We start from the raw sequence: 12,231 nt of genomic DNA, 5'->3' as shown, positions 1-12,231 counted from the left end.
ATAGGACTGTGTTCGAAACAATAAAAATCCCCCTTTAGGCAGCAAATGAAGGTTGAATGGCATCAAAATATGTCATAATCCAGTGTTTATGTAATGTCCTGACACCAAGTTTTCATTCATTTATTTATTTATTTTCTTTTAGTTAATATTTGTATTAAATGGTGTCTGGAGTAAATTGATTTCTACATTTAAATAGGTATTATTTATTTAATTCCTTTAATAAAAATAAATAAATGTAATTTATTTAATTAATATTTTGGAATATTATGTATATAGAAATATTTACACACACACACACACACACACACACACACACACACACACACACACATATATATATATATATATATATATATATATATATATATATATATATATATATATATAATTATTTTTATTTAATTTTTGTTTTAGAAATAAATATTATTTTTGTAATGTCCTGTCACCAAATGGTGTCTGAGGGAACAGCAAACACATTAATTAATTTTAATTATTATTTTTTATTTACTTTGTGTTTTTTTATATTTAAATATTTTATCAAAATGTTTATATCATTTGTTTAAAATGCTAATGTTTAATTTATATTTATTTAATTGCATTTAATTGCACATATATGCACAAACTTTATGTGCATATGGGACTGTAACGCAGAACTCGACGACAGCGTGGTAAGATCCAAGTGCAAGCTTTATTACAGATCGTAGTCAAGACAGGCAGGGTCGAACACCAGCAAACAGTAATATCCAGGGCAAGACAAAAGCGTAATCCAGTAAATACAGGCGTGGGTCAAACTCCAAAAGGGCAGTCCAAAGTAGCAAATCAAACAAAACAATGAAGCAAGGCAAAACTATGACAAAATAACTATGACTATGACAATGAAAACAAAACCATGGCAAAAACAAGGCAATGAAACAAGAGAATCGCTTAGTAGAGTCCGCACAGCAAAACAATACTTTGCGAGGGCCTGTTTGGCATGGCCCTCCTTAAATGGCTGACAAACAGGAAGTAACCATTGAGGCAGCAGAGGGAGCAGCAGCAGTCAGTTCATGGGTAAGGGCTCCCTCTGCTGACTTGGCATTACAGGGACTGTGTCCGAAACCTTAGAAATGCTCCTTAAGGCAGCAAATGAAGGTTGAATGGCATCATGTCCTAATCCAGTGTTTATGTAATGTCCTGACACCAAGTGATTTATTTTTTCATTTATTTTTTTATTTTTATTTTTCAGTGAATATTTTTTTTAAATGGTGTCTGGAGTAAATTAATTTCTACATTTAAATTGTATTTATTTATTTTATTCCTTCAATGAAAATAAATACATATATTTTGGAATATTATGTATATATAGAATTCTTTTACTTTTTTATTTAATTTTTGTTTTAGAAATAAATAACATTTTAGAATATATATAAATATAAACATAATTGTCCTGTCAACAAATGGTGTCTGATGAAATAGCAAACTCATGAATAAATTTAAATTATTATTTCATTTAGTTTTTATTTAGTTTGTTTGTGTGCTTATTTTTTTATATATTTTAATATTTTTTTTAAATTTTGTATTTTTGTTTGTTTAAAATGTTAATGTTTAATTTATATTTATTTAATTGCATTTTTTATGTTTATTGATTTTGGTTAATTTCTGGTGTAATTTCTACTAAGAAAGAAGCATTGTGGTCAATAAATATTTGCTTGGATATGCAAAATACAAATATGAATTTATACTGTACCATTAGACATGACATTGTGATATCTGAAACAAATTTTTTTAAGGTATACTTTCATGTATACACTGTTAAGTCAAGGAAGCATATAGGTTCCTATGTGTTTTAATTGAGGGTAAAGATCATTTTTAATCACTTTATATGGAGTAATAATACTTGTTTTTTTGATGTTACATTTACATTGTATTTAAGTTTCACTTTTCATTTTGCATTTGTTGCACAGAAATGACATTTAGAGCAGTGTAAGTTGGCATTTTTACGTTCTGTCTACTGATAAACAAACAAAACAAAAAATCATATGGAATCGTCATCCAGATTTGATAAATACAATATAACATGACTTGAACAGCTCTCAGCTGCTATCCTTTTAACAAATTTACTGTTTCTATTAAGATGCTTCCCTTACCGAATCTTTAATTACTAAACTGAATGTTATGATTATGTACTGAAACCACAGTTACTGTCTTGAATCACTTTATCTCAGAGAATTAGGTATTTATCTGAGTATGTTGTGCTTGTCCAATAGGAAAAAGCCTCGCGAATCGACCGCATCGTGTCCGAGCATCAGCTGTTCTCGCAGGGCCTGAAAGAGCTGCAGAACTGGGTGGCTGATACCAGTCACATGCTGCAAACCTACTGCACTCCCACCGCAGACAAGAACGTGCTGGACAACAGGATGATCAAACTCGAGGTGAAAAACAGAGCTGAAAATATATGTCACCATAAATAACCATATTTAGTTCTAAAATGATAACTGGATGCCTCATGAATCGAACATGAAATATATTGAGGTCAACATCAGTGTAGCTACCTACTACGCTACAGAAATGTTGAATACTGCATACTGTTTCACACACTACTTTTAAGGCGAGACACTGCAGGTGAATTGGATAAAAAAAAAAACTAATAGTTATCACCTTACTTACTTAGTTGATTAATTACATTGATAATTTCAAACATTTTTTGCATTACAAGTTTTCTAAAATGTTAGGTTTTAATATGCAAATGAGTCATTATTTAATGAAATATGTGACCCTGGACCACAAAACCAGTCATAAGGTTAAATTTTACAAAACTGAGATGTATACATCACATGAAAGTTCAATAAATCAGCTTTCTATTGATATATAGTTTGTTATGATAGGACAATATTTGGCCAAGATACATCTATTGGAAAATCTGGAGTCTGAGGGTGCAAAAAAATCAAAATACTGAAAAAATCACCTTTAAAGTTGTCCAAATTAAGTTCTTAACAATGCATATTACTAATCAGAAATTACATTTTGATATATTTATAGTAGGAATTTTACACAAAATCTTCATGGACATGATCTTTACTTAATTTCCTAATGATTTTTGGCATAAAAGAAAAATCAATAATTTTGACCCATACCATGTATTTTTGGCTATTGCTACAAATATACCCCAGCGACTTAAGACTGGTTTTGTGGTCCAGGGTCACATACTGTATGTGTTAATTTCCATACATTTTTAGTACAAAAATCTAAACACTGGATGAAGTCAGATTCAAAATTGTTGTTTCATTTTTTTGACATAGAGTCAAATGTTCTATTTCCTTTCGCTCCAGACCGCCAGAGCCAGTGCTAAAGCACTAGTGGAATACTCCTCGCGCTCGCGCTTGACCGAGAACCGAATAATAAAGTTGTCACCTCGTGACCAGTGACGTGCCTTGAACTATAATAACCCCTTAGCACGTCACCTCGATCTCTTTCTCATTCTCGCTTGTTGAATCGAACGTGACGATAATTTGTGCAGCTTGCTGCTGAAGAGATCTTCAGGATATATCGCGAGCTGTTTCGTCTTGATTACATCACTTCAATATACAATTGTTGGACTTACACGCATCTCGCGGCGCACAGCGATCGTGAGAGACGGATTACATCACGCAAGAGGCTTCAATCTGCTGGTTGCCGGCAAGTTTGAATGCCTCTGTGACGATATACACTCGGAAGCCCTGGCTGCCTTGGCTGAGAGCGTATACGCACCTGATCGCGACGTTAATCACTAACGTGTACCGTATTTGGGTGAGTATTCATTTAACATGGATACACTTCAATGTTCTACGTGCCCAAATGTAATGGATATTATGGATGGACATCGCCAATGTCCTGTTTGTCTCGGTATGGATCATCTTAGAGAGGCACTGACTGACCCGTGCCCGGAATGCTCCATTATGCCGCTCGCCGTGCGTCACGCTCGTCTGGCGGGTCTAGAATCGGCATCGGATAATTTGTTTCTTTTATCCAATATCACCACCGCTGATCGTAAGCGTAAGCAAACATCTCAAATTGAAAAGAAGGCTAAGAAAACCAGATCTTCTGATTTAGCACGCAAAGTTGATCAGCTGTCTTCTGCAGTTGAGTTGTTATTGCCGCTTCTGGCTAAAACTCAGCCTAAAACGGACGCACGAGAGGAGGTTCAGACTGAGTTATGTATGACATCGCCACCAACAATGCATACAGGACAGGATTTGGAGGTGATGTCCGTGGCTGCCACTGACTCACTTTTTGAAAACATTCCAGATGTTACTGCAGGTGCTGAGGAGAATCTGCCTGCAGATCCATTGCAGCATTCTGACAGTGAGACCATATCTGAGAAGTCAGGTGGGTCATCTTCAGTTGTTGCATCCCTGGAAGGAACATTAAAAGCTATGCTTGCCCGCATCAATCTAGACCCCCCTCAACCAGCAGTGGGTTCAGATAATATGTTTCTGCGTCGTGCACAGAGAACGTCATTTACGATGCCTCAGTGCAATGATTTTACAACTGTATTGGTGTCTGCATTACAAAATTCAACGAAGGCTACACGTCCCGATCAGTTAGCCCGCATACTGGCTGTAATGCAAGACCCAGAGACAGTAGGGCTTAGTAGCATGCCACCTATAGAATCTAGTGTGGCAGCGCTTATTGTATCTCCTGATGAGGCGCTTCGTGAGAATGTCCGTTGCCCCAATGTAGAGTGTAGGCGCACTGATGAATTACTGTCTCGTGCATACAATGCCACAGCGAGCCTTGGCCGTGTTTCTAATTCTTTGGCACACATGCTTGTGGCTCTACACTCCTCTCTGAGAGAAACTTCATCTGACCCATTGGTGACAGACTTAACTGAGCTCACATTGCAGACTATGGGTGTTATTGCCAATCACTGTGGAACAGCCTTGGGTACTCTTGTACAAGCTCGACGACAAGTTTGGTTGGCCCAGTCCTCATTGCCAGAGGTGTGTAGGAACAATTTACGGAGATTACCATTGGTACCTGGTCGTATTTTTGGACCAGCTGCACAGGAAGCCTTGGACCGGCGTGTGTCAGTGTCTGAAACTCGCTCCCGTCATGTGGGGACAGCCTCAGGCCCCAGGCCTCCTCTAGCTGCCTCTGGTGCCCGTTTTCACAGTGCTGGTGTAAGACAGAGTTATAGATCTTCTCAACATTTCCATCATCGGAACTCTCAGACTACTCCACCACCTCCTCCACCTCCCAGACGTGGTGGGTTTCAACCACGTGGACGTCAGTCTCACGTTCGACCCCCAGGTCCCCAACGTCGTCCCCCCACCTCTACAGAAAAGCATTTGCGTGAGCGTTGACGCACACAGGTCGACAGCGGGCTGTTTCACGGAAAGTCAATTGAATCATTGGAGATCAATAACAGCAAATCAGTGGCTCTTGGCTACCCTTTCAAGAGGGTACCGTATACAGTTTCGCTGTCGACCCCCTGTTCATACCGGCGTGAGACCGACAATAGTTCACGATCCACGTCAGGCACAGGCACTTGCACACGAAGTTCAGGTGTTGTTGCGCAAAGGTGCCATAGAACAAGTCAATCCCCAAGTTCATCCCGGGGGATTTTTTTCCATTTACTTTCTGGTCACAAAGAAAGACGGCGGGTTTCGCCCTATCTTGGATTTAAGAAACTTAAATCGTTTTCTCAAGTTTCTACCATTCAGAATGTTACGCACAACAGATGTGCTACAGGCCATCATGCCACAAGATTGGTTCGTGACAATAGACTTAAAGGACGCCTATTTTCATATTCCGATTGCACCAGAGCACAGGCGGTTCCTTCGATTTGCCATAGGGGGTCAAATATTTCAGTTCAGGGTTCTTCCGTTTGGCCTGGCTTTGGCACCAAGAGTTTTTTCGAAGTTTGTCCAGGCAGCATTGGAGCCACTCCAGAGGACTGGCATGAGGGTGTTACCGTACCTGGACGACTGGCTTGTTTGTGCGGCATCACCCCAGCAAGTAATGGATCAAGCTCGTCACCTGCTGGAACACATCACAGCTTTGGGGATCACTGTGAACTGGGACAAATGCAAGCTTGTTCCGACGCAGTCAACCAGTTACATAGGCCTTGCCCTAAACTCTGTCACAATGTTGGCTTGCCCGACTTCAGAGAGAATAGGGTCAATTCTAAGAGCTATAAGAAGGCTTCGGGTGGGTCACACTCAGCGCTATGTGACTCTCTTAAGACTCTTGGGGAAGCTCACAGCAGCAACAACAGTAGTGCCACTCGGGTTGTTGTGGCTCAGGCCATTCCAGTGCTGGCTCATCAAAAAACGCTTGTGTCCGATACGAGACAAACACACAAAGATCAGAGTCACACGTCGCTGCATGCAAGCCCTAACACCTTGGTCACAGCAGCAGTTTCTCCTCAAAGGGGTTCCATTGGGACCTCCACCTGCACGCTGGGAAGTTGTAAGGACAGATGCCAGTCTTCTCGGCTGGGGAGGTGTCTGGCGCAAGAGGGGAGTGAACGGCACCTGGACAGGGGCTCTGCGCACAGCGCACATAAATGTTCTGGAACTGACAGCGGTATTCCTTACCCTTTTGCATTTTCAGACTGTTCTCAGGGGAAAGCATGTCTTGGTCCGCACGGACAACAGAGTGGCCGTTTTTTATATCAATCATCAGGGAGGAACGAGGTCACGGAGTGTGCTTCGTGTAGCTCACAATCTACTTGTTTGGGCGCAGATCAATCTGCTTTCCATCCGGGCAGCATATCTACCAGGACGACTCAATCATGCTGCAGATGCTCTCTCTCGTGGCAGGGTGTCACAGGGAGATTGGAGTCTACATTCAGACGTTGTGCAGATGATATGGAGAACATATGGGACCGCTGCGGTGGATGTGTTTGCAGACAGTCGCACGTCCCACTGTCCCCGTTGGTTTTCCCTGAGGGACGAACCAGGCTCTCTGGGCCTGGATGCATTGGCCCACGACTGGCCGGACGTGATTCTATATGCTTTTCCCCCATTACCACTGATTTGGAAGACTCTGTGTCGGGTGCGCGAATGCAGGCACCATCTGCTGTTAGTGGCTCCTCATTGGCCTGCGAGGCCGTGGTTTCAGACCCTTCTTTCAGTGTTAATAGGGCCTCCTTGCCGTCTGCCGAACAGACCGGATCTATTGAGTCAGTTGGAAGGGAGAGTTTGGCACCCACATCCGGATCGGCTGAAACTGTGGGTGTGGCCTCTGGGCCCACCAGGCCTTTCTTGGAGTGTTCACAGAGGGCCAGGGACACTGTTTTGAATGCGCGTGCTGCGTCTACACGCAAGCTGTATTCATGTAAATGGAAGGTATTCGGTGATTGGTGTTCTAACCGTAATATTGATCCATTACAGTGTTCAGTGGGATGCATTTTGGATTTCTTGCAACATCTTTTGGAGCTTGGACGTTCTGCATCTACACTTAAGGTGTATGTGGCGGCCTTATCAGCTCACCGCTCTGAGTTCGGTGCTTCTTCACTTGGATCTGATCAGCTGATTGTTGCTTTCTTGAAAGGAGCTAACCGTCTTTGTCCTCCACGGGCAGTCCGGAGTCCGACATGGGATTTAAGTATGGTGCTCGGTTCCTTGTGTCAGCCCCCATTTGAGCCGATTTTGGAATCTGATATTAAGTGGCTGTCATTCAAGACTGCATTTCTTTTGGCAATTACAACTGCAAAGCGTGTTAGTGAACTCCATGCATTGTCTGTGAGTGTTCACTGTTTGCGCTGGAATGCTGAATTTAGTAGTGTCTCATTGTGGCCTAATCCGGCGTTTTTACCCAAGGTTTTGTCTCCACATTTTAGGAACACACCTATCGTGTTGGCTGCACTACCATCAGATCAAGATGACGTACGGTTGGAACTATGTCCAGTTAGGTCCTTGAGGGCTTATATTGATAGGACAGCAGCCTGGCGTAAGACAGACCAATTGTTTGTTTGCTTTAGTGATATGCGCAAAGGCGCTGCACTTTCTAAACAGAGACTGGCACACTGGGTGACTCAGGTTATTTTTCATGCGTACGAGTCTGCAGGAAAGTCTGCTCCCTCATCTATTCATTGTCACTCTACACGTGCCTTGGCAACATCTTGGGCAGCGTTCAAAGGGGTGTCGCTCTCTGAAATTTGTGCGGCAGCAACCTGGGCTTCATCATGTACATTTTCACGTTTTTACAGATTGAATGTGACTCCCTTGCCGGCAGTGTGTGCTGCAGTGCTTTCTGCCTGCCCAGATGCTTCGCAGGGGGATCCCTCGTGACTGCGTAGGTATTCGTCTTCCACTAGTGCTTTAGCACTGCCTCTGGCGGTCTGGAGCGAAAGGAAATAGAACGCTAGTTACGAATGTAACTGTGGTTCTATGACTAAGTGGAAGACCGCCAGAGTCTCTGGTCACTCGGTATTGCGAGAATGATCTAAGAGATCGAGGTGACGTGCTAAGGGGTTATTATAGTTCAAGGCACGTCACTGGTCACGAGGTGACAACTTTATTATTCGGTTCTCGGTCAAGCGCGAGCGCGAGGAGTATTCCACTAGTGCTTTAGCACTGGCTCTGGCGGTCTTCCACTTAGTCATAGAACCACAGTTACATTCGTAACTAGCGTTTTTACAGAGGGAATTTTGGGTATCTCATTTTGTCATAATTCAGAAGAAACTTAATATATTTTTTTTACAATTTTTGGGCGATTAAAATGTTGTATAATCTTAAGCAAATTATATATGAACAAATCCCTCTGTAAAAATCTTCAGGATATAGACAGGAATAAAAATGTCAAGTCTGGTGTGTGTAAGTGCGACTGAAGTGGAGGTTAATGGCTCAGTGTAGGAGAAAAAACTCATTTTGAGAAAACGGCCTTTAAAAATATGTGTTGTAATTGAAATCTGTTGACACAAAAAGTGCTATAAAAGAAACACTTTACAGTGTCTTCTGGATGTTTTTTTTCCACTAGTCTGAAAAAACACTTTATGAAAAACCAAAAAGCCCAAAATCTCAAACTTGACAGGTGCATGAAAAAACAGTGTTTTTGCCTGCAGTGTCTCCCACTTAATATACTGTAGTACGCTAGTATTCCATTCTGAACATTTCAGCTGTAGAATTAGACTTTGCATTTAATTACATAGCTCTTAGTATGTAGTAGGGCTGTCCCCGAATAGTCGAAGATTCGATGCATCGATATGCGGAGCCTGATTCGACCACCGATCTCACAGTCGAATCTTCGCGGGTGAAACGAGCATCACACCATTTTGGCAATATAGGGGTGCTCAATGTCTAACTGCACACAGAACTGCTAGATTTTGTATGGACATATTAAGTTATATACAGCCTTAGATTATGATAATGCAGTAAAAACAAAAGTGAAAAGAAAGAAGCGTTCAATAAATATTTTTAACGTGTTTGTGAACAAATCCAACCACCCCTGTGACAGATTTAATTTTCACTTGCCCTGATCCATGATGAGATGAGGACGGCAGGGATTAGGCGGCGATCACACCGAACGCGTTTTTGCCGTTGGAGGCGCCTCTTTTGAATGGTTTTCTGTTGGCAGTGAGCGTTCTGCGCTCCGTTAATGCGTCCCCGGCGCCTCGCGTTTTTGCAGGAGCGCTCTGAGCGCCTGAAGTTGAAAAAAAATATCAACTCTGAGCGGAAAAACGCCCAACGTTATTCGCGTTCTTTCCCATTGTCCAATCTTTCGGGTCTTCGAAAGTTTACCGTCGCTTAAAAAGTCCGGAGACTGCAAGAAATAGAGGAGAAACCTTTGGTGTCTATCATGGGAAACCAGGGGCTGTATTATTTAGGGTTTCTACTAATATGACAGTTTAATTAAATGCAAAAAACTAGATTTTAGAGCGTTCGCGCTATAATCCTTTGATTTGACTGACAGGACAGCTGTTTTGGTCGTTGCTTAGCAAAAAAGGCAGTGCTGTGCGCCTTGCGTTTTTAGAACTAAAAGACGCGTTCTGTCTTTTTATTTAAACCTAAATAAGTTTGTCTGTCAGTTGGCAGGCAGTTTTGGTCGCTTTATTAAAAGTTGTTGCTGTGTGCAGTGTGTAAAATAAAATAAAAATTGTTTTACCCTCCTGCTGACTATAGTGTCGTGTCCCTCCTATCCCATTCACACACACACATAAGCCTAGATGATTCGACTATCGGTCGACTATAGAAAGATTCGAAAATTCTGATTCGACTATGAAAATTCTTAGTCGGGGACAGCCCTAGTATGTAGTTTACATGTAATGAGTGTTTTCACATGAATGCATCCATGTTTTCCAGGCTTTGCTGACGGCACGTCAAGAGAAGGAGATACAGCTGAAAATGCTGCTTACAAGAGGAGAGTCTGTCCAGAGAAACACCTCCGCTGAGGGAGTATCGCTGGTCCGCCAACAAATTGAGGACCTCAAGGATTCATGGGATGGACTGCTGTCGGCATCTATTCAGTGCAAAAGGTCAATATGGTCTTATTAAAATCAGTGCAGAGATCTAATATGACATACATCTGGCCTAGAGGAAACCATAATTAAATATCTACTAAGATGGAAGTCATAAGTATATAGACTAAGGTGAACAATAAGACCAAAATCTATATTATGGTAATTTTAAAATGCAAAAAACAACTTCCCATTAATTCTTGAGTTGAAAACTAAAGACTCAAAACAGGAAAACTAGCCCTATATGTGACCCTGGACCACAAAACCAGTCATGAGGGTCAATTCGTTGTATGGTTTGTTAGGGTAGGACAATATTTGGCCGAGATACAACTATTTGAGAATCTGAAATCTGAAGGTGCAAAAAATTCTAAATATTGAGACAATCGCCTTTAATGTTGTCCAAATGAAGTTCTTAGCAATGCATATTACTTTTTTTCCCAAAAAAATTTTTGATATATTTACGGTAGGAAATTTACTAAATATCTTCATGGAACATGATTTTTACTTAATATTCTAATGATTTTTGGCATAAAAGAAAATTCAATAATTTTGACTCATCCAATGTATTGTTCCCTATTGCTACAAATGTACCCGTGCTATCTAAGACTGGTTTTGTGGTCCAGGGTCACATATAGCCAAAAATGGATAAGGTTTATAAGCTCTCCATATTAAAGAGTCCTGTGTTTGTCTTTGAACAGTCAACTGGAAGGCGCTCTGTCACAGTGGACCAGTTACCAGGAGGACGTGCGTCAGTTTGTGAGCTGGATGGAGACTGTGGAAGAGACTTTAAACTCTGCAGACAAACAGTGCTCTGAGATGAGAGACAAAACCACCAACCTGGGCAAAGCCAAAGTACTGTGTTATTGTCAATCCTTTGAGTCTCTGAGTATTTGCATTGTAGTAGCTGTCTGCCCTGACATACTGTACAAACATTCTCCTCATTTCAGTTGCTTCTAGAGGATGTTTTAAGTCACAACAGTGTCTTGGATGTCATCTCCATGAAGGGATCCAACATGGCCGAGCACTATGTCACCCAGCTAGAGATTCAGGACTTGCAAGAACGTTACAATATTGTCAAAGATAAAGCCCAGGTATAATGCATCGCTCTCATTGGTCACCATATAGAATATCCTGAATATTTGTGTTAATGGACTCATTTTTTTCTGTCATAGTGTGGAGTTGCCAAAGCGGAGGAGCTGGTCTCGGCCCATCAGGAGTACCAACGCACCCTGCATGAGTTTAAAGACTGGCTGGAGCAACAGCAGGAGAGACTGAGCTGCTACACACAGCTGGAGGGAGACATCGAGACTCTAGAGGACACGCTACGCAAACTACAGGTCAGAAGACATCTTAAAGTAGTCATTGTGAGGAATAAGCAAATGAAACGTTATTTGTTAATTTTATCCATCTTGAATTTTTAACATCTTGCAGATATTTTACTTGTATTTATATTTACTTGTCTTATGTTTAGAGAAAAAAAATGCCAAATGTTTTAACACATCATAAACAAATATAAGATGCTTAAGATAAGTACACTGCAAAAAATGCTTTTCTTACTTAGATGTTTTGTCTTGTTTCCAAAATATCTAAAAGTTCTTAAATCAAGAAGGATTAAATATTTTTTTTAAATATTGTCGTTTTCAGAACAAACTAGTCAAAATTAAGTGAGATTTTGCTTAGAACAAGCAAAATAATCTGCCAATGGGGTAAGCAAAATAATCTTATTTCAAACAAAACAATATTATTTTGCTTTTTTTCTGAAAACAAGACAAACATTTTTGCTTGTGTAGAAAATTCTTCTTGATTTAAGA

At 40.8% G+C, this 12,231-nt stretch overlaps 1 protein-coding gene across 1 annotated transcript in view; it reads left to right on the top strand.

Annotated features, from left to right (window-relative positions):
• LOC141296270 (nesprin-1-like) overlaps positions 1–12,231 on the top strand; it is a 100,898-nt gene that overhangs the window by 60,038 nt on the left and 28,629 nt on the right. The window contains exons 61-65 of the mRNA XM_073827534.1: positions 2,247–2,411; positions 10,266–10,438; positions 11,119–11,272; positions 11,368–11,511; positions 11,593–11,757. Of these exons, the coding sequence (XP_073683635.1) occupies positions 2,247–2,411; positions 10,266–10,438; positions 11,119–11,272; positions 11,368–11,511; positions 11,593–11,757 (801 nt within the window). The remainder of the gene's footprint in view (positions 1–2,246; positions 2,412–10,265; positions 10,439–11,118; positions 11,273–11,367; positions 11,512–11,592; positions 11,758–12,231) is intronic.

This window comes from Garra rufa, chromosome 21 (assembly GCF_049309525.1).
Source record: "Garra rufa chromosome 21, GarRuf1.0, whole genome shotgun sequence".
In the NCBI taxonomy this organism is placed as follows: Eukaryota; Metazoa; Chordata; class Actinopteri; order Cypriniformes; family Cyprinidae; genus Garra; species Garra rufa.
The sequence above is the reverse complement of the archived record's forward strand: the minus strand, read 5'-3'. Positions and strand labels throughout refer to the sequence as shown.